Below are 23,532 nucleotides of genomic sequence, written 5' to 3' on the forward strand. Positions count from 1 at the left end.
CACCCGTGGGACGGCAAAGACTGCATATCGAAAAGCCCCACGCAGGGCCATGTTTTTTGGGAGTATTAATTTCCATATTGCATACTGACTATCATTGAGCTTTCACACTGACAGAATCTGTATTTCACAAAAGCTCTTCTTGTTGATCTAACAATTCCCTGTCTAGGATATCTTTTGTAACCCGTGAAAAAGCGCCGGTCGCACAACATGTGCGTCAATTCTAAGCTCATTATCCCCCACGCTATGCACAAAACAAATTCGTAAAACAATAGCCTAGTCTTCTAGACTTCAACATGCATCATGCCCGAAAGCCCATCACTTCATTCTTCCTCGGGGCTTTGTCCTCGTTGCAAGTTTTTCTTCATCTCAGTCATGCCTGGAACGGGCGCCCGCGACACCTGTTGTGGAGAATGCATCTGCTGGGAGAAAGCGTTGCCAGGTACGTATCGATTAGGACTTGCAGCGGCACCTGCCATCGTTGGTGACGTGGGATGGTAAGGCTGTGAAGGCATGGCGCCTGGAGCAGATTGATAGTAGTTGAGAGGCGCGACACTGGCCCAATCTTGCTGTGATGCACTCGGCTGAACTATTCCCTGGTTGGTGTCTTCGAAATAGCTGACTCGATCAGGCTTAGGCTGCACGGCATCAACAGGTACCTGAGGCGATGGCACAGCAATGGTGGGAATGGTGCGAGCCCCGTACCGTGCGTCAAGACTCTCGTGCAGCGACAAGCCGTTCATTCGTGAAGCGCGGCGTCGACCAGTTGTCGACTCGCGTTTCAAGATGCTCTTCACTTCTTCGACGTCATTCGACCGCCGCTTATTCAGTGAAAGTTCTCGGTGTTGGTCAAGAGGCTCTGATGGGTCGACCGCGACGTCGCGTTTGACAAGCTTCTCCACAGCTCTCAATTCTCCAGAATCAACACCTGTAGACAAACCCAGATAGTCGCGAGAACCAGATTCAGTCTTCGTTACATCGCTCCCGCTTTCGCTCCGACTGTGCGACATGTTGGGCACCAATCTCTTCTTATCTGCTTCCTGGACGAAGTCCTCCTTGTTCTTCTTCGCAATATCATCAGATATAGCCACTGAATACGTAGGGTTGGCCTTGTCTCCCATTGCAGGATCATTACCCGCAGGTCCGGAGATAGGAATCTTGCGCAATGCAAGGGTGAGAGCACACATGAATTTGTTCCTTCTCGCCGCTCGTACAGATTCGTTTGCCCAGTTGGACTTGTGGCGGATCTCCAATCTCAGTTCCATCTTGGTTTGATCAGACACGTCGAGCACTTCGATATCGACGTCCTGCTGGAAGTCACGAGCGTTATCCTTGTCTCGAACGAAGTTAGTCATTTCCTTCTTCAACAGGTCGATATCCTCAAAGGTCGTGCCGAAGTTGACATAGATGCTGATCTGTTCACGCATCGCTTTGCTGCGAGATACATTGTCAATCCAAAGCGAGTTTAGAACGATGTTTGGAACTTGGGTTCGCTTTTGATCCTTGACTCGCCGAAAAACAGTGTAGAGGAGAGACATCCGTTCGACCACATAATTGTTGTCTCCAACATCAACTCTGTCACCAACATCGAAGGGGTGCTTGACAAAGAGAAAGATGCAAGAACCAAGCACTTCTTGAGCAGTCACCGAGAAGACAAACGACATCGAGAGGAGTGCTGTGCCGGCGGTTGCAAGAGTCGTAGTAAAATTCTTGTTCAGCCATGCGACGAAAATGAAGATGACGCCAATGAAGACGACAGTGCAAAGGAGATTATCCAGCACGTTGATAGCCTGGTCCACATCGTGCATACTACTGGCGATGGACTGGCGTTCGCGGCCAAACTCAGTGATTCGAAGTATCATTTCGTCCAGAGATATGTCTCCGTTGGAATCCACATCGAGAATGTCGAATGCCTCATGAGCCTCGAATTCTAGATCGGATCCAAGCACATCGACAAAGTCGTCCAAACTCAAGGCTTCTTTGCCTTCAAGCACAAATGACATCCAGATGCGCTTAGCAAGTGCTTCAGCAGAATGTTTTCGTTCCAGAGCTTGGACAACGATTGAGTGAGAGGAGGTCGGGTTGAAGACTTTCTTTCCAGTGATTTCTTGGGCAACGTTGCCGAAGACTGACGTGATCTTATCACCAACTCTGGCCGCGTTTTGGATTAGTCTCATGGGAGTGGCAGAGCCGGATCTCTTGTGACCTCCCATCAAAAGACTGGCTCGCTTGCTGCCGTCAGCAAGATCCAGGATGTCGTTGATCAGATAGTCTTCCTCAATGAACTCCTTACAGTACATGGGAAACATCTTTCGCGAAGCATCGTAAAGTAGGGTGATTAGGCGAATATTGTGTTTGGACTCTTTGATTCGGTCGTCAAACTGCTTTCGATGGTAGCTAATCGAGAGCAATTGAATGAGGAACTTCTCGCCGAGTAAAAGTAAGGTCGAAAAGAGACTCGCAAAGAGAATGTCCTTGACGACAGACTCCCAAGATTTCAGACTTGTATCTCCTGTAGCTCTTGTGTCGGGGTTCAAGGTCATGATCGGAACGAAGGTTGTTAATGAGGTGACAGCCCAGCCAACCAACGACAAAGGAATTTCCAGGGCTGTAAGCACCAGAGCATACTTTCTTGTGCCAGAACTGACCACTCCACTGAGGAACTGGAAGAGATAGGGTAGAAATCTGGCCACCAGCTTCGACACCCACAAAGATACCCAAACAACCTCGATCCAAGTGAAGAACCAGACGATTTTGACGCCTCCAATGCTTGCATTCTCAGCGACGGTGGCGCCAATCACAATAGGGAGTGCAATTGCCAATGCCAGGGGAGCGACGTAGATGAAGTATCGGGTAATGACCGAGGAATTGTAGACCTTTCTGTAGAGTTTGCCAGCAGCATTGAGACTGCCATCATCTCTCGCCTTGTTTTCAATTCCCTGCTCTTTGTACCGTCTTCTTCTACCTCCGGGACCGCTGTGAGGGCGCCGTCTCTGCTGCTTCTCGTCCATCTCTTCTGGAATGTCTGTATTTCCATCGGCCGTTGCAGGAGAGTAGCCGACTTTTCGAGCACCGGTCGGACTGTTTCCGGTTGTCACTTTGGTCAAGGGGATATCAATCGTAATATCGTTCGGATTGGACATTTCTCTGGACGTTTTATGTCTAAGAGGTTGAAATCCTTCTCGTGAAAACTTTTTGTAATGGTCTCTTTGTGACATGATCTGTGGGCGATGTCACTTGTGGTCCGGGTGAGGCAGAAGGAATTTGAGCAGTGAAGCCAAAGGACTCGGTCTGCTGCTCAATTGAAAGTACTCTGCCTGAGTCAAGTATTCCTTTAGTTGGGTTGATCCCGTCTGACGCAGGGTACAACAGGGAGACAATGTGCAACCAACGAAGGACGAACGAATGTGGTGAGTGCGCGTGAAACAATGCAATGAACAATGAAAGAAGCGAGCGTGAAGTAAGAATATGGAAACAATGTAAATGGAAATATCGTGTATCAAAGCGTTTGGGAGGAGGGAGGAGGTATTGATTTTCTCGAACGCTCTACATATCGGATCGTGATGAACATGCCCAATAACGCATGCATACGGGCTAGGGGACCGACCGTGTGAGGTGAAGTTTTCCTCGCCGACGTGGAACTGAATGACGAAGGATGAAGTGGAGATGGAAGGAAAAGGGACCGGAGAACGGAGCGAGGGTTTTTGACGAAAATCTCTTGACGGAATTTCAGGCACTGGCCAGTTAAAGGGCGCAGGCTGCTTGGAACGCCTATGAGTGGTTGACTTCCTCCCCGAGGATTGGAGCCACGGGCATGGATTTTCGCTTGTGGCGTGCTTTCAACGGCTTGTTACGGTTGAGTCTGATACACAGTCTGAAACAAGCCCATGCGATTAATGCAACTCATCGGGGAGATACTTGCCCAATGCTCTGAGGTACTATTATATCCACCTGACAGTTCCCAAAATATCTTTTTACTTTCCTCCGGGAATCGAAGACATCGCCTAATGAGGGACGTTGTTTGTCGAGAACGTCCTGCCATAGCCATACGCTCACAGCTGTTGTATGCGGCGTCTGCTCATGCACTGTGGTATGTGCAGGTCTCACAAAGCCTGCAAGGCTGTGTAAGAAGACGTCGAGTTACGGTGGAAAATTTCTTTCCTGCAGACCGCGGTTGTTTCAAGATCTGAGATCGTCCCGAAGATCCAACGATCATTGGGGATCTCATTTCCTTGTACTCTGTTGATCTCTACTTACGTTGCGCGTCCTCCTACTACAAAGACATCTTGATGGACACCTGAGTTTGATGAGACTGCACAAGACTGAAGTGATCAAACCTGATATTCATTACTTGCGGAAAGAGACGTGTCAGAGATGGAGACATCCGAAGACATACTGCTTCGTTCGGCACAATACCTTACGTTATGTTCGAAATGGGATGGTCAAACCAACTTTGATTGACATTTTTTCATCTAATGCTCTATATTGAGTGTTCATACGGTACAGTGCTATCATACATCCTAACAAGGGTGATTTCAACCACACCAGCATTTTACACAATCATGTTCATTCAAAACCCGAACCACCACCCCAAAGCAAGCTTGGCTGCCTCGACATCAAGACTGCCATCCTCTTCCGCGACCCAAGCAACAATGCCATCTGGTCTCACTAACAAAGCACGTAGGCCACGCGCGTCTCTTGCACCGAGACCAACATAGTCGACTCTAACCCCTAAATTGGTGCAAGCAACCAGGCCCCTGAGGTCCTCATCGTCCGTGAAATCGACAAGCAACCCATGGCCGCCGTGCATTTTGTCTCCCAGCCTCAAGCCATCATTCATCTCGAAATCCGGTGCGCTCATCCCGACAAGTGGATGTGTATCACCCAAATCATACCGCTGTGTCAAGCCCCAGGCACGATCAATGAATAGGTTCGCACCGTCCGTCGTGTCGATAACATCGCGGATAAGACGTTGCATCGCGGCGCCATGCTCGTCTGGTTGGATGGTCGACACCTGTGCACGCGTCCAGTCGAGTACCCACGCAGCGATTGGCCGGCGCTCCGCTTCATATGTATCCAGCAGCTTGAAGTCCGGGCCAGGGTCGGGTTGGGCTTCCCGCCGCACCGTTGCGGCCAGCTTCCAGCCGAGATTCATGGCGTCGCCGATGCCGACATTGAGACCCTGTGATCCAAGCGGCGGGTGAATGTGCGCAGCATCACCAGCGAGCAGCACACGACCCTTGCGGTAGCTTGTGACTTGCCTGGATGAGTCGGTGAACGCAGATGCGAGGTGGATTTGGGTAATCTCTATGTCTGACATCCCTGACACACGGCACAAGACCTCCTGAATGTGCTCGCGCGTGATTTCCTGACCGCGATCGTACGCGCCACCGTCAAAGTCGACCAGATACAGCGCGCCAGGTTTGGCACCCGTAATATACATTCCGGTTTTCGTGGGGTTGAACCCAGGCTTCAGTGTCTCCGCGTGCTCGAGGTCGCAGTAGACCGCATAGGCTGTGAACTTGGGCTCTGTCCCGGGAAAGTCGAAGGCTGCGGCCTTGCGAACCACGCTTCGTCCGCCGTCGCACCCCACAAGCCACTTGCCGCGGAAAAATTGGCCGTCCGCAGTTTCGACAGTGACGGCGTGTTCATCTGGTGCTGCGATTTTCTTGACGCTGTGACCCCGGAGGATCATGACTCCCAAGGCCACGGCGGCATCGCTCAGCGCGGACTCGACACGGTCGAGTGTCGTGGGCCCTGGTTGCAGTGCCGGTCCGTTGATTCGGTACTGGAATCGGTCCAGTTCGAGCTTGTTGGCGTTCATCATGATGCCGGCGAAATGCCCGCCGAAAGCAAATCCAGGCTTCTTCTGGAATGACTGCGGCCGCCCATCAGGGTCGAAGATACCAGAGCCCAGGATCTTGTTCAGGAGCCCGCGCCGGTAGAAGGCCTCGACCGACTGCGTGTTAATGCCCCGAAGGCCTAGCGGCGAAATCTTCCATGGCGACTCTCGTTCGGGATCGCGCTCAAGGACGAGTACGGAAGACCCCGCCAGTCCTAACTCGCAGGCTAGACAGAGTCCAATCGGTCCTCCTCCAGCAATGACAACGTCATAGAGCTTGTCCATCTCGACGAATCCTGGCTCCTCTTTCTAGACTTGGGGCATTGGCGCGGGATGGTAGGTTAGGGGATAACAAAGGGAAGGGATAGTAACAGCAGATCGTATATATATGAAGCTCGGGGGTTGCTCTCACTCACCGGCCGATTTCGCGAGTAGGAAGCACACAGACAGATCTCTTGATCGCTCGGGCTTTGGTGTATCATATCCTCCCGACAAACCTCTACTCACATATAAATCAACTCGAGTTCTATCATCCCAAGATGCAATACCCAACCCCGGGAAAGAGACCAGGAGGCATTGCTGTGCAAGCATTGTTTGGGTAGGCCGTTCTGAACGTTCTGGTGTAAAGTACGCTACTCACTGGGAAAAGAAGATGAAAAGAAGACGAGAGCAGCGAAGGAAGCGTCCGGACGTCATTGAATACTGATTTGCTCGGGGTTTGTTAATGTCCGGCGAAGCAAGTCTGTCTCCAGGAAAAGTGGTACAGTCTGACTGGTGTACCTCTTCACCTCCAAATAGATATTGTTCCTTATTGCCAAACTGAAGTGCTTCGCACGCAATGATAGCTTCCGCTTTTGATAAGAGGAAGACCATCAGCTACAACGTACAGTCTAACCAGCTTATTGTCAGGGCACCCACCGTCGCGAATCTGCTGGGCTTCGAATTTGTGTCGTCGATGTACTCCCTGTCAGACGGTGTCACTTCTTTTGGAAACCGGCTTGCCGAATAAGCCTGCAATATTTTTCGCCGGAAACATTTCTTGCCTGTTCGATGAATCATCTTCAAAACTCCATGTCTACTACTGTAAAAGCCTTGCTGCGGCAGTAGAACCTGGCATCAGCATGCGGTACACGGCTTTCAGGGGCGCTGATTACTCCCATACGAGTAGCGAGGTAAGATGCAACAACGATCACGGCTCAATGCAAGCATTCCAGCCAGACGCAATCAGCCGTAGTCTGTGGGCAGATGCGAGACAAAGACATTCGAAGGGACCATCATCATCAATTCGGTCCAAGATGAGTCGCAGCGTATCTAGCACTGGATGCGTGCTTTATGAGTCTGTCCATGTCAGACCCCGGATGAATCATCTATCGAGATCTCCGGAATCGAGGTAAGCCTGCGAGTTGCATTCCTTGTTCGAGATTCGCGGCTTCCATCCCTTACTCAGCAACCGCCTTTATCCCTGCAAGAAAGAACACAACAACTGCAAGCAGCACAACACGAATCCCTTGCCAGAATGGAATGCAAGGAATTTTCTTCTGTGCCAACATGACGCAAATCTATGTTTCTGTTACCCCATTTTTATGGCAGCAGCGTGACATCGGTCATCATCACATGAACTCACCCTGTTTTTGCTGCGCTTACTATCGGTGACCCCTAAACATCACAGCCCTGCATCGCCTATCTCACTGGCAGGGAGACCCACAGATACCGGCCTAGCCCGCTTCAAAAGTCCACGCCCTCCGTGACATTTGGGACTTCTGACTACCATCTTCACATATCCAGACTTGTCAGTGTCCTCTAAGACAATTCAACAACACCCGGCGTATCACAGGCCATCGATGCAAGTATGTCCTCCTCGACATCAACACAGACGCCCTCCTACACACTCATTTCTCCAGAGTCCTCAACAGACCTAAACCACTTCATCGATATCATAACAGAAGCATTCGCCTTGACGGCTCTCACAACATCCTTTATAGTTGACAACGACAAGACACCGCCACCCTATCCCTCTCCTTCAATTGACGCCATTCGTCGACGGCGGCACTTCGCTCGGGGTATCCTCGACAGCGCTCATTCCAATGCAGATTTGGTGCAAGCAGGAAACTGGTCCGCCATTGCACTCTGGGAGCCGCCTTCATTTCAGGGCAAAGCCTTCATCGACTCCAAAGCCCGTCCGGGTGTGCTGTTGACCGAATGGCGTGGACGAGTCAATGCCGCAAAGGCAAAGAACCTCGCCATACAGTCTGCCCCGTCTACAGACTCTGAATCAAATTCTGCCTCGGATTCAGACAACAACGAACCACAACTACGGCGCTATTACCATCTATCATTTCTGGCGCGAAATCCATCCGTTCCCCGTGTCGCTGGCAGCATTAATGCTGTCATGCTGCCATTCTTACAACGAGCACGGGCCGAAAACGTCCCAGCCTGGCTCGAAGCCACTACGCCACAGGCCGTCAAGGTCTACGAGCATTTCGGGTTTCGAGTGGTGGAGGAGATCGTGGTGGGCAAGGGCAAAGTGGATGCTCAAGGGTGGCCGAGCGTAGATGGTAACGGTGAAGGTGTTACTGCTTGGGCTATGATCTACGATCCACACCTGAGAGATTGAGTGCCCGAGGATGACTACAACCGCGAAGTTCTTCACGGTACAAAGTCTCGAGATGCCAGCAATCGGCGTTCTGGCCACTTAAGTTGGAGACTCCGGTCAAGAGGTCGCGTCGCGTCACCTCAGCCAGAACCAAGGTTCCGTCGGGTCTGTATGAGCTGGCTGCTGGACCGTCTACGATGGTCTGCGACCCATACCGGGACGAATGTTGGACTCGGCCTGCGCCAGATCGTCAGAGGCAGCCAAAGGGTGGTCGACAGGCTCATTGGTAGACCTGGACGAGAAGCGGTAATAATAGACGGGGTGGGACCTATTCTGGATACACGTTCATGTTCAGGCGTGAACGTTGAGTAGCAGGAAAACATATTGCACGCATGGCAAAGTCAGGTAGACCGAGAACCGATCGAGGATTGCAAGCACACTTATTCATTGATATGCCCCGGTTGTTTCAGAGCAGATGGCCACGCAGCCATCATCTTCACTTTCCTATATGTGTCCCAATCTCGTCATAGACCAATGCTCTTCCTCTTCGTGAGATCGTGTGGCCAGCATAGCTACCGAGATCTTTCTTGTGAGGTGGTGGTCAGACAAGATCCCACCATGCAGTACCCACCCTTGATTTGTGAAATGTGTCGATGCACGTCCACCCTGCTCTTCGGAGCGAGACATGTGACATGATACCTGGCAGGCTCAGATGGAATGAACTCCAGCACCTAATGCACAACATTCGGACCCTCCTGAATTTCCCCGTGCCATCAATTTCCTCCACTTGCTCTCTTCCTATTTGACGTTCCTAACGACATCGTCCAAGGCTTCGGCAAAGTACTTGACGTTGTTCGTATTGAGCCCGGCCATACTTATCCGGCCGTTCTTCGTCATATAGACGTGCCACTTCTCGCGGATACCCAGGACCTGGGCTTCGGTAAGTCCTGTGAACGAAAACATGCCAATCTGGCTCGTGATATGGTCCCATTTGCCCGGCGTGTCCAATTTATCCAGCTCGGCTTTCAGGCTCTTCCTCATCTCGATGATGCGCCCGGACATGGTCCGCAGGTCCTCCTCCCACTGCTTGAATAACGCCTCGTCGTTCAGCACGATGCTGGCGATCCTCGCGCCGTAGGCAGGAGGGTTGGAAATCTCCGACCGCTGCAGAATGGCAAGTTGGCTGCCGACGCGCTTCACCACGTCCTGGGCGCTGGATCCCGGGCTGGCGACGAAGTGAAATGCGCCTGCTCGTTCACCGTACAGACCAAAGTTCTTGGCGAAGGACTGCGCGATAACGAGTTCAAAGCCTTCCTCCACGAAGTATCTGATCGCGAAGTTGTCCTTGGCCAAGTCACCGGATGCGAAACCCTGGTAGGCGCAGTCAAAGAAGGGGAAGAGCTTGTTCGAGCGGACGACCTCGGCAATTTGTTTCCACTGGTCTTGCGTCGGGTCTACGCCGGTAGGATTGTGCGCGCAGGCATGCAGTAGGACGATACTGCCTTGCGGAGCGGACTTGAGAGTTGACAGCATGCCTTCTAGGTCGAGCATCTTCGTCTTTGCGGAGAAGTATGGATATTGCTTGATGGATAGGTGCACGTTGGTGAAGATCTGATTATGGTTGGCCCATGTTGGGTTCGAGAGGTAGATTGCTGGGGTCGGTTTCGATAGGAACTTTGCGAGGAACAGGCCGCCTAGATGGACGGCGCCTGTGCCCGAGATGGTCTGTAGAGAGGTGACCTGTGGTGATACAGTGTTAGCGGAGCATGATTCGGAGGACTGATAGCAATCCCTACTCTTGAGTCTTTGATAGCGGGGCTGTCTGGACCCAGAATGAGTTTCTGGGCGGCTGAAGTGAACTCTGAGAGACCAGCGATGGGCAGGTATTCATGGTTCAAGTTAGGGTCATTCCGTAGTACCTCATCTGCCTGTGTGACTCTTGTAAGCCTGTGAACCTCGACACTTGGAGCGTTGATCAGTGTTGTACCTTCTTCACCACCGGTAACACCCAAGGCTTCGCATTGTTGTCCCTGTATGCACCAATGCCCAAATCCACCTTCTTGTCTGATGTGTCTTTTTTGTATGCGGCCATCAACCCAAAGAGGGGATCTTCGGGGGCTTGAGGGACGACATTTGCGTCGAACAGGGTGTGGTCTCCCGCGGAACCCATGGTAGCAGTGTGTTGGTTGATCTGAGATAAACGAGTGTTGGCGTTAGTCTTTGAAGATGCGGGTGAAGATGAGGTGAAGGAGTCGTTGGGCGGTGTGGGCATGATGCATGTATATTGATGAAGTAGTGGCGTACTCCGGTTCCAAAGAGAATCTTTTTTTGGAGAACCAAGTGTCAAGGACGGGCGGACGGACGCATGGGGGCCTTGCAGACGTACCTTGGGACCCGGCGGCTGCAAAGATCTAACTGGTGTTAGCTGCTGATGCTAATCGGTTGTATGAGACAACCTCGCAATTCCTTTTCCGATGGCGGCTCACGCGAAGTCAATTACAAGTACTGTATGTTTATCTGTAAGGGTACTCGGCAAAGGCGTCGATGCTATCTTGGGGCACTCCATACCCCAATGGCCTCACTAGCCCGAGGTGTGTTGGAGAATGAACGGCGTTTGAAGGCCAATAGGCGATCTTTCATTAGTGGGCAAACCACCTTATCATATAGTACCTGTGTTCTCACTGTCCTACGCTTTCCTCAATTCATGTGTAGATTTGCATGTGCTCCCTATGGTCTGCGTTCTGCTCGCCCAAAGGTCTTTGTCAAGCCTACGGAAAAGCCACACGTTTCTCGTGCTACTGTATGAGCATTTAGTGAGCCACTCCATGCCCCGGAGCGCTCCATATCGCTGCCCCGCCCTGGAGCTTGGAGGTCGCTCGGGAGAAGTCGGATCCAGCTGGAAATCTGGGGTGCCAGTTATATAGCTGCCCAGCCGTGCCAGCCTAGACCGTATGTCCCATCATTGAACATCATGATCGTGACTCTCGATATCCCTCAAAATATAAGATCCCAGACCACCAGGAAAGAGCAGAATCCAGCCGTCGCAAAGAATACCAACCTCGCGGTACTTCCACGCTCACTTGCCTTCTTCAACTCACGATTGCCCCTTCGCACGTTCTCGTCCGTACTTGCAGCATCATTCACCAGATTCCCTATCATCTCACCCTGGACGCTAAGGTGCCCAACAAGAGTCTGCTGCAAACTGCCAATTTCCATCAAACTCTTTTCAGCCTGCGTAACCTTGGCCAGTTGGTCATTGAAATGCTCGAACAGGCCTCTGTTCTCCTCCTCGAAAAGCTGTAACTGCTCCGGCGAGAGCTCCTGCTCATTCCCACCTTGTGATGCATCGTTCCACGGCTTGTACTCGTCGTGCCCTCGCATGTCACGTTTTGGGAGCCCATCTGGCGCAGTAGCCACGGGGTCAATCCGCGTACCAGCGCGCACGCTCTTGTTCCTAGGATCGTAAAGGACACTCATCTGCTTTTGTCGCTCGCGCTCGAGTCTTTTCTCCACCATGTCCTGTTGAACGGTCACAAGGTCTTTCAGTCTACTGCCCAGATACCACAGGACGCCCTCTCGAAACATCTTCAATGTCCGAACCTGGCCCTCCTCTCCCAGCTGTTCCTCGGATTTGCCTGCGTCTGGCACGTCGCCGTCTCCCGCCGCCCAGCGCCAGAGGACTCCACTGGGCCGCCCATATTTCTTTTCTATGATCTTCGCCGCTGTCTCATGTTGTAGATTGACCGCTGACGACAGGTTTGTTATCGAATTGTTGATGTCGCGGAGTACTGAGGACGTCTCGGTGTCAATTTTCTCCCTTTGCGCATCGTCCAAGTGTTCTGGTACATCGCCACTCTGTAATGAAGTCCCGGTAGAAGGTGACAATGCTCCCGGCCGCCTCTGGTGCCGGGGTGGTGCTGCGGTGGAAAGGTACGGCGTGCGTAAAGCTCGCAGATACCGGAGTAGCGACGAGATGGATCTATTCTGTGAAACGTCAGATGTTTGTAGACTCGACTGGGGTTCTCTACCGTACAATGCTATATGCCTCCTTTAAGAAGGAGTCGAGGTTTTCTGAGAGGTCTCTTTTGCGACCGATGACGGACTTTGACGAGTGCTTCTCGATCAGAACTGAGGATAGTGTGGCAGACAGATCAGTCATTGCAGAGGCGTTCTTAGAAGACCTTGTTCACAGAGAAGCCTTCTGAACAATCCTTCGAGAGCAAATGATTCCTCAAGCCCCCGGTGTCGTGCTGTGCAAAAGAAATTGGGATGTTAATTGCAATGCTGGAACTAGTGCAACAGAGACACGTCGCGTCATACTGCATCTTCTCCAACTTGGCGAAACTTCGGCACTTTAAGTAGAATATTTGGCTACTAGTAGTGGCAGATCCGACAGTAACGAAACCCAAGGCCTATGGACTTGCGATTGTGTTGGTCGCAATACTCGATCGAGGCTGAACCGTTTCTCTGTATATTCATAACCAGGACTGTTACCTTAGCCTTCTTCTACGGCCTACCTCTAGTACTCGTTCCACACATCAGAGCATAACATTCAAGATTGTTTGCCCATCTCCATAACGCCATCCCAACCGGTGTCGTCTTCAAAAGTTGCAACTCCAGAAAGTTGCCTTCCAAGGAATATGCCCACCGCCGTCGCAATTACAGCAAGCATGAAGAATCCATCGAACCACCGCTGCACCCAGGCGGGCTCCAACAATCCAGCCCCCAGAGCGCTGTTGATAACGCTGCCCACCTCCTTCGGCATCATACCCCTGAGCATGATCGCAGAGCTGATAACGTACATGCCGCTGATCTGACTGATCAGAAGCGCAAAGTTTGTCTTTGTGGCATGCAGAACAGTCGGCATAAAGCGGGAGAACAAGTGGAACGTCTGCGTGACCGCCGTAAAGGAGGCCAGCAGCATCGCCCCTGATAGGAGGAATGAAATCTGCTGAGCCCATGACGCCTGGTCCAGTGAAGGGTAGACGTGCCGTGCAAAAAGAGCGATGGTGTACGTGACCGGATCCGTGTCGGAAGACGTAGCAGGCCTGGAAGACACGATGCGTCTGGAGATGTTGATGGTGGTCGTGCAGATGCGATATATACAGTAGCACGAAAACACATAGGAAAATATCAAGGACAACCGTCCCGCCGGCGTAGTCGCTCGGAGTTGAGTCGATCGTCGCGCTCGTAGTATAGTGAGCGAAGTCTCCAGTGAGGATGCCATTGTTTCCAGGCCCGATGTCTCCATCCCAAGCGTCTGCCTTTCCTGTATGTCCTTGTTACCTCGTATAGAGCCAATTGTGCGACCCCAGAACCCTTGGATGGGGCTGTCCAGACTTTGTTGTTCCAAGATCCTCAATTTCTCCTTCTTTTCCGCAAGCATATCCATGGTAGCATCCAATCCTGCCTGTTTGCGAGTAATGTCCGTGTCGGCCACGGGCTTCACCCTGGGTCCAAAGCACTGCCAGATTGAACTGACCGAGGCGAACCCAGACAACAGCGCCATCAGAGACACTCCTGTGATACCCAGTCTGTCCAAACAAGCCTGGAACAGACCGTCATGGCGACTCAGACTCTCTGTAATTTTCGGAGACTGTGGTAGCAGGGCACCCATAGCCCAGAATCCGAAAAGAAACGCTGAGTAGCCAGCGAACTCCAAAGTCCACGCCAGGCGTACTCGATTCTTCTTCTCGCCCCTAAATTTGTATCCTGATTTTGAGACCACAGAAGAAATCCCCAACAGAGGGATGGCAATCACCAAGAGACCCAGCAGGCTCACCACGGTGATCTGCAACGCAACACTGCGCGCCGTAGGATTGAACGAGTTCGAGATCTCGCATAGTAGCAGCTCCGTCAACACGGCCGAAAGTGCTATCGTGGAAGCAAAGGTGGTTGCTGCGACACGCCGCGCAAGTTGTTGCGTGGCAGGTTCTGGAGGTGACGTAGCCGGCCGAGGGAGTCCTTTGAGGCCATCTTGCGACTTTGTCGACGAAGAAGAGGATAGAAGAGGATAGACTTTGCGATAGGCAACGAATGTCAGTATAGCGAAGGTTGCGATGAACGGGACGGTTGAGAAGGCGGCCTTGGTCCCGAAGTGTTTCCCGTGAGGACTACAGTCGTCGCAGTCGGCGTCTGGACTTATGGGTATCATGTTGGACGCTTTGAATAAGAGAGCGTATGCGACGATTTGTCGCTGACCATGACTCTACCTGTGATGCATGGAGGAGTCTATACTGCGGTATGGATTCAAGGAAGGTGATTTATTGGAATGGAATGATCGTTAGTTTATCGGAGGTTAGCTGCAACTCCGGAGTCAAAAAATGAAGGGCCACGGGGCGCTCCCACGCTCCGGTGCTCGTGCAGTTCTCAGCTCATTAACGTCGAATGTCTGGCACGTTACCTCGCCATTTGAGGACGCACAGGTTACAGGCTTACATTCAAGCTGATAAGAAGCTGAACTGTGAAGAGAGTTGAGGATTATATATTTGTCTTGTAAAGAGGCGTCGCTCCATACACACTAGCAGAATGCCGCGCCTGGAGGATCTCAAGTTTAAGGACTCCGCCTGCAAAGAATGACAGACTGGAGGAAAGCCTAATGAGGCTGATAGGCCTTCCAATCGACAGTGATAAGCCACAAGTGGTGTTGCTTCCCTCGCCAACGACAAAGAAAGAATCAGCAACACTATTCAGGCTTCCATCTGAGGGGAATGGCCGGACGATGATAAGGATAACAAGTAGCTGTCACCCATGACACGGAGTCGTTCTCCAGCATGATCCTCGTCGAGCATTTGTCATGCAGACAAGGCAGAGATGATCGCTGGTGATTCGTAGAACCTCGGCAGTAGACATTGGAGGTCGCGAACCGCATAGTTGTCTTTAACGGCCTTGTGTTGATGTCGAGATAGCCACAGCCCACTATCTCGAAGGGCTTGTTGCCCCAGGGTTAGCAATGAATGGACTCTGCTCAAAGTTCTGGGGGCCTTTCCTTGCCGACACCAGGATCTCTCAGACGTTCTGTGTGCCTGCATCACAGGTGCGAGCAATTCGGGAAATGGCCATGTCACCATGGCGCTCATATTATCTTGACAATGATCGTCCGTGACGTGCTGGAGATCGGCCAGTACTTGGAGACCTTCTTCCAGGCTTGTCTCGCAGTATATCCGCTAGCCACGGTGTCGTCTCTTTGACGGACGGACGTCTTTCATCGACGAGGTTAGGTACCAACAAATGGATATCCTCTGTGTCGGAGAGAGCTGAATCACCATCCTTTTGCTCATTTTTCTTCCCCTTAGAGGGTTTGTGGTCGCCCCAATCCTCTGCAAGTGCCGCAATCGTAGGGTTCTGCATTGCAAGGTCGGCTCGAGGTGCGCTTTCGGTGCTGAGATACCCAATAGGTAGAGCAAAGTTTCTTTCAGGCGAATCCTCGTCTGACGTGACATCGCTCCTGGCTGAAGTGACTCGCGTTAGAGGTCCGCCGTACTTCAATATGCCACGTTTGGGCGGCCCGATGGCCTTGGCCACTGCATTGGCTTCCTGCTCGGTAGCTTCCATAGATATCGAAGTGTTATTAGACTTATCGTATAGATGTCTGCCACCAGCTGTTTGTGCTTGCTCAAGCATGCTGCTATAAAGGCTCCGGCCGCTCTCTAGTTGTCGTTTCATTTTCTTTTTCATCCTTTTCGAGGTTGGTCGGACAACAATCACGGGGACTGGGGAGTGCTGCAGGCAGTATTTGGAAACGGAGCCAGGCAGCAGACCCTGCATACCACCCAGATTCCTCCCCCTGGTTCCGACAACCAGTACTGCAGGTTCATACAACTGAATCTGCAACAACGTTAGCCTGCGCCATCGTCGGCCATGATGTTAACCACTAACCATCCGTTGAAAGATGTCCTGGACCTTCCCGACTGCCAGCTCCATGATGATACTGATTGCTTTCTCCTCCGTACTGTTCTTTTTTATGACGCTGTCCAATAGCTTTTGTGCCTCGAGCCGGTACCTACCATGGTCGTAGGTCGTTTCGCTTGCCGCTCTCGCATCTTTCTCGATTACTCGCAAACAAACGATCTCGTCATCATCATCTACCAGCTCGTCCAGCATCCATTCCAAAGCATATTCCGAATAGTCTTTCGCATCCGTGCCGCACAGGAATGTTCGGCTGCGCGCAGTATGTGCATAGTCACAGTGCTTATAGTTCAACGTAAAGGATTCGGTCGAGGCATCTCTGTTGTCGAAGGTGTCAAAGGAGACACCGCGCTGATAGTTGAATGGAGGAGGTGGGGATGACATTCTTCGCTGGGACACGTTGGTGGCACGCGGGCCTTGTGCGACACTCCCTCTTCTTATAACGTCTTCTGCATCTGCAGTGTGGAATTGTACCGCCGACTTGCGCCGACCAAAGTCAGGCTGCTCCGTTGTTGTGGAACTTTGAGGGACTCTGGCTGCGTCTTTCCACACTTGACCAAATTCAAGCTCTTTTTCTTCCTCAGGCGATGTAGGAATGGGCGAATGCAATGGCCTCGATGGTTCGTGCGTCACGGTAGCAGCCATGATTTTTATTTTGGTACACAGCGTAGCGCGGGGTACGGGTAAGTAGTATCAATCGGCGTGCTTTGACCTGTGCGAGTAGCGAATGAGGGTCGGACGGCCCAATAGTTGGTATGTGTTAGCGGGATGTCAAAGGATAGCAGCGGGCTTCCGGCACTGCCTCGCTCGTCATTGGGAGACCTCTAAACTTTGCGTGACCGCCGAGGTGGTGTGCTTCTTGTAATGGCCAGATTTTGGATACAGAATGGTCCAAATTTCGTCCTGGGTCAGCCGGCATGCAACTGCATCAGATCAAAGGTTGAAGGAAGGCCTGAAGACTTCATAATCGGCGACGGCAGCCTTTTCAAGTCATGGGAAACATGAGAGACACGTCGTATGTTCTTGGTATGCTTGGCTTTTGACCTAAGATATATTCCTAACCTGAATCTTCAAGCTGATGAGGCAAACGGCTGCGGGGCGGAGAGGAATGTGGAAGGATGTGGAGAGTTGCAGCGAGCAAAAGTCACCAATCGTTCGAGGAAGCTGCTGGGCATGTTTAGATGTCGCATGTCACGGTAAGGGCTTCCGCAGTAACTTGCAAGTGTAGGGTGATTCCTACCAGACATCGGTCACTGTCACCTAAGTTCTGGGGCAACAGAGCCCCGGTTAAACGGTCTAGACCAGATTGCGGCTTTGTTACAAGTGACGCTAGGCTAGGGCCCCTGCCACCATACCTAAGTTTACGGGGTACCCATTTTGTCATCTGGCGACTTATTATTATTGCGTGATAGACGATTGCTGGATGCCATGCAATATCTAGGCCATCGCACCATTCATGCTCCTGAAATTGTAACGATGCATGTCTGCCTGGCATAATGACCACCTGCAGAAGGTGATGCACAGGTCTATGCACCTCTATTCGTACAGTACCACTGGACCGAGCACATGCTTGACTCTTGATGCCATGCTGGCGAGCATGTGCAGCTGAATGTCCCCATAATCACTCCAAGGACGGGGGTCCCAATGAGGGTATGAAGTACCCAGTTTGGGAGCTACATAGTCATATAGTCCATGAGGCCGACATAGTGAGCCCAGATTCTTCTGTCACCTGGCGCACCAGCACGCGTCAATTCTCAAATTCATACAGTGCACAGCTATATTTCCGGATCTGAGTGTTTAGTCAACAAGGACGTCCCTGAGATACCGTACACGCCCTACGAAAGAGGTTGTAGTCTCTGATACGGCTGACATGTGCCGAGAGAAGTCTCACTAGATCTCTAGCAGATGCTGTTGGAGCATGGTGGTGGATGAAGCCGTTTCGGGTGGCACGGGCATCGTCGGTGATCCCAGCTCTACCCAAGGGAGGGGAGACGCTCCGCGACCGTCTCGACGATACGCTGCGTTCGCTATGCCGTACCTGAAGCACGGGGGCATGCCTGCTTCCCATCTGAGACAGCACGCCCCAACACGGCGCTGAAACGTGTGCACTGCAGCATGACAAAATCCAACCAGACGTCAGAGATTGTACCACGTAGTTGTGGTAAGTCTCTGGTTGGGTCGCCGACAGGTGGTTTTGGTGACAAACTGGCCGATTTGAATGGCGGTGTGCAGCGTCGATCAAAACAAGCGAGGGACAGCGAACACCAAGTGCATGCCTGCATTGAGAGATGTTCCGACCTTCCGTTGGCTTGCTAGTGGTTGCATGGTGGTCGAGGATCTATGACCTCAGATTTCGATGGTCGCGCTGCAGCCTCGAGCTCCGCGTCATATGCGGTGGCTGATAGAGTCAATTCCTTGACTAGGAGGAGAGCACATTATCTCTTGAGTTCTGCGTAGGGATAAGACACCGGATCGCCCTGCAAAGGAAACGAGGTCAGTACAATGCCATCAGAAGCCAGGTGCTCGAGTTTACCTTGCGCAGCCATATCTTGGTTCGCTTCTTTGTTCCCTGGTGCTCAACGAACACCTCCCGGCAATGTTCCGACTTGAATTTCCTGATGAATCTGGGATCCCATAGCTCACTAGCGACGCCCAGGTCTTTACAGCAACGCATCATGGCATTAGATTTGCAGCCCTCAGAAGCCGTAGGTACGCCATCCTTGTTGAAATAGTCTTGCTCGCCCCGCGCGATAGAGACCAGTCTGCCAGCATGTCAGCCCTTGAATAAATAACGCAACACCGTCTTGCTCACCTTCCGTGGGCCAACAAAGCATATTCTCGCGTGACGGCTTTCTCGGTGACTATGGTCTCGCCCCTCGGAGCCAGTCCCCACCCGCCAGGACCAAAGGCTCTGTTGAGTATACGTCTGTATTTGATCTCAGGGAGAAAGATGATGCCATCTGGTTTGATCTCGACATCGTCAGGACTCAGAGGCGCCATTAGGACATCGGCCGCTTCCTTGGAGAAAGGCTCGATTGAGAGACCATGAAATGATCTTGTCCAATCAATGCTCGACGTGTTTTCCTCTTGTAGCTTAAGCGACTCGTTCGGTGAAGTGTTCGGCGCAGGTATCGGCTCATTCGGGGACGGGCTTTGACTAGTATTAACCCTGGAAGACTGCGTAGGCGTCGCAGCAGGTTCGGCTTTTCGAGACGGCGTTTTCGTGAACACCGTGCGAAATGGATGCGCGAAGGCGGGCGACCTGGCGACCCAGACGAGATGACGTTCAGACAATCGGCTGCACTTGAGTGACGATAGAGCAGTGGTGGAGGATATCCTCGAAGCCTGTAGAGGCAGTCTAGAAATTGGCGACATCATTGCAGAGAAGCAATGAGTATTGCGCTGAATGGTTGTACAAGAATGAATGGAAGAAAACTTCTATACACGTGGACGGAAGCAGGGTCTAGTGTAAATGAACGAAATTCAATGATGCTGATGCTGCAAGAAAAGTGAAGCTGTCGTAGAGAAGCGCAACCAGAAATCGTCGTCGGTGATCGCGTTTTGGTGACGGCCGGCGACACCAAACCTCGTGATCAGGCGCATCCATGCATCACTGTTTTGCCCATAATTGGTGATGTGCTTGAAGCTATACAGTAATTACTAGGTATCCTTGCTCTGCGTACGTTCTTCGTTTCCCTTGCGTTTCCAGCATTGTCGGAATGCTTCCATCTAAAATCATCCAGAAATCATCAGCCTCGTTGCGCTGTTCACTCGGTCTCCGAGCATCGGCATGGCTGGCGTGAGGGAGAAAATGGGAAAAATAGGAAATATGATAGCATGTTGGGGTTCAACACTCACTTCGTTCTTGCACGCACGCCAGTCCTTCTTATCGTAGTAGCAGTCGTTCATTCGAAGCTGTTCCTCTGTGATCACAACCTTAGCCATGCATCTTCTCATCCACCAGAGAGTCATTTACCTGCACAGCCTGTGCTGAAAATCCTTTGGTCCCTACGTGCCTTCCATCAGTACCATTGAAAAAGAGGGTTCTATGCACTGTCACGATTATCATCGAAACATACCAGTCATCAAGTTCTTCATCCTCGGCTTTAGTCTCAATCGGCGTGCCTTGGCTGGCCATTTGGAATTTGTCCAATATTGTTGTTGGTTTAGGAGAAAAGAGGAAGTTGTTCTCGGGTGTGTTCTTTTTGAGCATCATCTGACATCGTCCGAGTCTGCTCTTCATCGGACCACCACACAGGCACTCACGAAACCTGCATCACCATGGCCACGAAACGAATGAATGTCCTGGTGTACTCCGGTGCGCTCACTCAGGAAGCATGGCGTTCCAACCCAAATCTAATGATATCTTCAGGAACTGGCAGCACAATCGAATCGGTCCGCCACTGCCTGTATACTCTACGAAGGCTTCTTGCGCCCAACTACGCGGTCATCCCGGTAACTGGTGACATGCTCATCAAGGAGCCTTGGACCGCAAGCTGTGCTGCACTGGTCGTCCCCGGCGGTGCTGACCTGGGTTATTGCACAACCCTCAACGGCGAAGGCAACAGGCGCATTCGCCAATTCGTTGAACGTGGCGGCATTTATATCGGATTCTGTGCAGGTGGTTACTACGGCAGCAGAAGATGTGAATTCGAGGTAGGAAATAAGCTACTTGAAGTTGTCGGTGACCGAGAACTCGCTTTTTATCCCGGAATTGCTCGAGGCGGCGCCTATCCCGGATTCGTGTATCACAGCGAAAAGGGCGCCAAAGCTGCCGACTTGAAAGTCGACAAGACCCTACTCACAGCAGGGGCAGTGCCGAATATCTTCAAGTCTTATTACAATGGTGGCGGCGTCTTTGTTGATGCGCCTAGCTTCCGAGAGCAGGGTGTTGAAGTCCTGGCAAGTTATACTGAGCCACTTGCAGTCGATTCAGGTGAAGGTTCGGCTGCAGTTGTATATTGCAAAGTCGGTCAAGGTGCAGCGCTACTCACTGGCCCACATCCAGAGTTCGTCTTTCTAGGGAAACCAGTAGATGACTGGTCACTGACAAAACCTAGGTTTGCAGCTGCCAACCTGGAGCCAAAAGAGGAAGTACCAGGTTTCTCAGAAGTCATCGATTCACTTGCTGCCGACGAGAAACACCGCATGGGCTTTATCAAAGCATGCTTGAACAAGCTTGGTCTGACTGTAAGCGACGAACAAAATGTACCGTCCCTATCCTATCTACATCTCTCGTCGTCAGATCCTGCCGATACAGGTGGCATCGTGTCTTCTCTGAGTCACCTCATCGAGAAAGATGAACACGACCAGGAGCTCCTCAAGGATGAGAATGACACATTCCACATTATGAAGCCCTCGATCTGGAAAATGGTTGATCTGGCAAAAGCTTTACCTTCCGAAACAGACGGGAAGGAACCTGCTGATCAGGCCGATGGCAGCTCCGATCGAATAGTCGACTATAATACGGTGATCAAACATATCATCGTGCACGACGATGATTATCCCGAATCCAAGACGACACCATACTTTAACCACCACGCATTCTACTCGAATCTGCTACATTACCAAAGTCAAGTGCCCGGCGCTTCGAACTTTGGCACTCATTTGCTCTACGGAGAGGTTGTGACATCAACAAACACTTTGCTAGAGAAGAACACAAAGATCCTTCGGAATCTGCCGCAAGGTTTCACAGCCACAGCCACTGTACAAGTTGCAGGTCGAGGCAGAGGGTCCAATGTCTGGGTATCGCCTGCTGGAAGTCTGATGTTCAGTACTGTGATTCGTCATCCCATGGCGCAGATGCAGTCTGCTCCAGTTGTGTTTGTCCAGTACTTGGCGGCCATGGCCATAGTCGACGGGATCAGATCGTACGACGGCAACCTCTACAAAGATATGCCCATCAAGCTCAAGTGGCCCAATGACATATTTGCCTTGGATCCTGTGAAAGCAAAGGAGAATGGCGGAGATCGAAACGAGAACTACACCAAGATTGGTGGGATATTGGTGAACAGCCACTACAACACCAAGGAGTACATCGCGGTTTGTGGAATCGGTCTCAATACGGCGAATGCGGCGCCAACAACATCGTTGAATCAACTCACGCAATACCTGCCCCGCAAGGTGCCGCCGTTCACACTGGAGAAACTCCTGGCACGAATCCTGACGGTTTTTGACGATTTATATTCTCGGTTTCTAGTGACAGGCTTTGACGAAGTCATGGAGCAGAAGTACTACGAGCGCTGGCTCCACATGGATCAGATTGTTACCTTAGAGGCCGAAGGTGGCCAGCGTGCTCGAATCAAAGGCATTACAAGAGACTACGGACTGCTTATCGCTGAAGAACTTGGCTGGGAGGACCGTGAGACCGGCAAGAAATGGACCTTGCAAAGTGATGCTAACAGCTTTGACTTTTTCAAAGGTCTTGTGAAGGTGAGTGCTGAATTGAGTCTCCTCGTTGACTAGATGCATTTGGCATGGTTCATAGCCATTGCCTGCACAGTCGACGGTCATCCAACATTGTCGCAAAGCCAGAGCTGACCATGTGCTGTACAGAGAAAACTGTGAGACACCGTCACAGGCATCTTACAAAAAGAACTGCCAAACGGTCACACCACCTGCGTCAAAGCTAGACCACCAAGCCATGTCATATTCCGGATGCCATTAGTGCCTCAGCGACGGCGGGTTGACTTGCGCAGCCTCTTGTCCTCAGTCATTCGATTGTTCCATATGAGGATGCACCTCATTCAGTGATAGACGAAATCCTGCTGCTTGCGTCAGAGTCGATCCTCTGCCCATGGCGTGGCACAGTGCTATATGGGAAGAGCTTTCTGCATAATGCGCCCGTCGACATCAGAGGAGTCCATGCTATCGAGCATTGACCGTATGCAAAGCGCCTCGGCCCACGAGGTAAAAACACGAACAGGTGATCTCTCGAACTCCTTCCAGAGATCGTTCCCAAAGGTTGGCGTGCCAGAGTGTTCCTATTCCCATTTGGCTGAGATACACGTCTCTCCACTAGACCTCGTATGGTCGGACAGACGTCGCTTCGGAACTTTTCCACGGGCTCATGATTGATGAGCAGGAACTTCTGCTCTGGTCACCCTGACTGGAGGATCGACCATGAACCAGTAGCTTTGAGATCAGCTCTAGATGGAGAATCAGGTCCATCAAGCCAGCCGGAGCACCTCAC

The 23,532-nt window shown here is 51.6% G+C and overlaps 9 protein-coding genes across 9 annotated transcripts; 2 read left to right on the top strand and 7 right to left on the bottom strand.

The window, feature by feature from the left end:
• Positions 1 to 21: 21 nt before the first annotated feature.
• On the bottom strand, positions 22 to 3,550 carry EDD37DRAFT_295481 (Mechanosensitive ion channel-domain-containing protein). The gene has a single exon (XM_062811171.1). The coding sequence runs from the start codon at positions 3,213 to 3,215 to the stop codon at positions 321 to 323; it is 2,895 nt and encodes a 964-aa protein (XP_062674051.1). The 5' UTR covers positions 3,216 to 3,550; the 3' UTR covers positions 22 to 320.
• An 827-nt stretch (positions 3,551 to 4,377) lies between these two features.
• Positions 4,378 to 6,300, bottom strand: EDD37DRAFT_295483 (putative pentachlorophenol 4-monooxygenase). The gene has a single exon (XM_062811172.1). It carries the CDS (start codon positions 6,122 to 6,124, stop codon positions 4,568 to 4,570), a length of 1,557 nt encoding a protein of 518 aa, XP_062674052.1. The 5' UTR covers positions 6,125 to 6,300; the 3' UTR covers positions 4,378 to 4,567.
• Positions 6,301 to 7,535: 1,235 nt separating this feature from the next.
• On the top strand, positions 7,536 to 8,885 carry EDD37DRAFT_624431 (uncharacterized protein). The gene has a single exon (XM_062816161.1). The coding sequence runs from the start codon at positions 7,689 to 7,691 to the stop codon at positions 8,451 to 8,453; it is 765 nt and encodes a 254-aa protein (XP_062674053.1). The 5' UTR covers positions 7,536 to 7,688; the 3' UTR covers positions 8,454 to 8,885.
• Positions 8,886 to 11,088, bottom strand: EDD37DRAFT_624436 (aspartate aminotransferase). The gene is made up of 5 exons (XM_062816162.1): positions 10,889 to 11,088; positions 10,819 to 10,843; positions 10,420 to 10,623; positions 10,229 to 10,360; positions 8,886 to 10,172 (listed from the first exon to the last, which is right to left on the bottom strand). The coding sequence occupies exons 3-5, from the start codon at positions 10,600 to 10,602 to the stop codon at positions 9,231 to 9,233; spliced, it is 1,257 nt and encodes a 418-aa protein (XP_062674054.1). The 5' UTR covers positions 10,603 to 10,623; positions 10,819 to 10,843; positions 10,889 to 11,088; the 3' UTR covers positions 8,886 to 9,230.
• A 10-nt stretch (positions 11,089 to 11,098) lies between these two features.
• On the bottom strand, positions 11,099 to 12,703 carry EDD37DRAFT_624440 (syntaxin 18). The gene is made up of 2 exons (XM_062816163.1): positions 12,466 to 12,703; positions 11,099 to 12,416 (listed from the first exon to the last, which is right to left on the bottom strand). Exons 1-2 carry the CDS (start codon positions 12,589 to 12,591, stop codon positions 11,427 to 11,429), a joined length of 1,116 nt encoding a protein of 371 aa, XP_062674055.1. The 5' UTR covers positions 12,592 to 12,703; the 3' UTR covers positions 11,099 to 11,426.
• A 77-nt stretch (positions 12,704 to 12,780) lies between these two features.
• On the bottom strand, positions 12,781 to 14,713 carry EDD37DRAFT_624442 (Abscisic acid G-protein coupled receptor-domain-containing protein). Its single transcript, XM_062816164.1, has one exon. It carries the CDS (start codon positions 14,584 to 14,586, stop codon positions 12,985 to 12,987), a length of 1,602 nt encoding a protein of 533 aa, XP_062674056.1. The 5' UTR covers positions 14,587 to 14,713; the 3' UTR covers positions 12,781 to 12,984.
• A 305-nt stretch (positions 14,714 to 15,018) lies between these two features.
• Positions 15,019 to 17,406, bottom strand: EDD37DRAFT_296433 (uncharacterized protein). Its single transcript, XM_062811177.1, has 3 exons — positions 16,311 to 17,406; positions 15,426 to 16,259; positions 15,019 to 15,363 (listed from the first exon to the last, which is right to left on the bottom strand). Exons 1-2 carry the CDS (start codon positions 16,983 to 16,985, stop codon positions 15,513 to 15,515), a joined length of 1,422 nt encoding a protein of 473 aa, XP_062674057.1. The 5' UTR covers positions 16,986 to 17,406; the 3' UTR covers positions 15,019 to 15,363; positions 15,426 to 15,512.
• A 1,369-nt stretch (positions 17,407 to 18,775) lies between these two features.
• Positions 18,776 to 19,715, bottom strand: EDD37DRAFT_606951 (mitochondrial genome maintenance MGM101-domain-containing protein; the record flags this gene model as incomplete). The annotated part of the gene is made up of 3 exons (XM_062814936.1): positions 18,776 to 18,817; positions 18,874 to 19,102; positions 19,153 to 19,715. The coding sequence occupies 3 exons, from the start codon at positions 19,713 to 19,715 to the stop codon at positions 18,776 to 18,778; spliced, it is 834 nt and encodes a 277-aa protein (XP_062674058.1).
• Positions 19,716 to 19,828: 113 nt separating this feature from the next.
• Positions 19,829 to 22,916, top strand: EDD37DRAFT_624451 (biotin-protein ligase). The gene is made up of 6 exons (XM_062816165.1): positions 19,829 to 20,263; positions 20,317 to 20,519; positions 20,572 to 20,658; positions 20,713 to 21,349; positions 21,401 to 22,772; positions 22,896 to 22,916. Exons 1-6 carry the CDS (start codon positions 20,178 to 20,180, stop codon positions 22,905 to 22,907), a joined length of 2,397 nt encoding a protein of 798 aa, XP_062674059.1. The 5' UTR covers positions 19,829 to 20,177; the 3' UTR covers positions 22,908 to 22,916.
• Positions 22,917 to 23,532: the final 616 nt, after the last annotated feature.

The sequence above is a fragment of the Exophiala viscosa genome (assembly GCF_022695815.1).
Source record: "Exophiala viscosa unplaced genomic scaffold EDD37scaffold_2, whole genome shotgun sequence".
Lineage (NCBI taxonomy): Eukaryota > Fungi > Ascomycota > Eurotiomycetes > Chaetothyriales > Herpotrichiellaceae > Exophiala > Exophiala viscosa.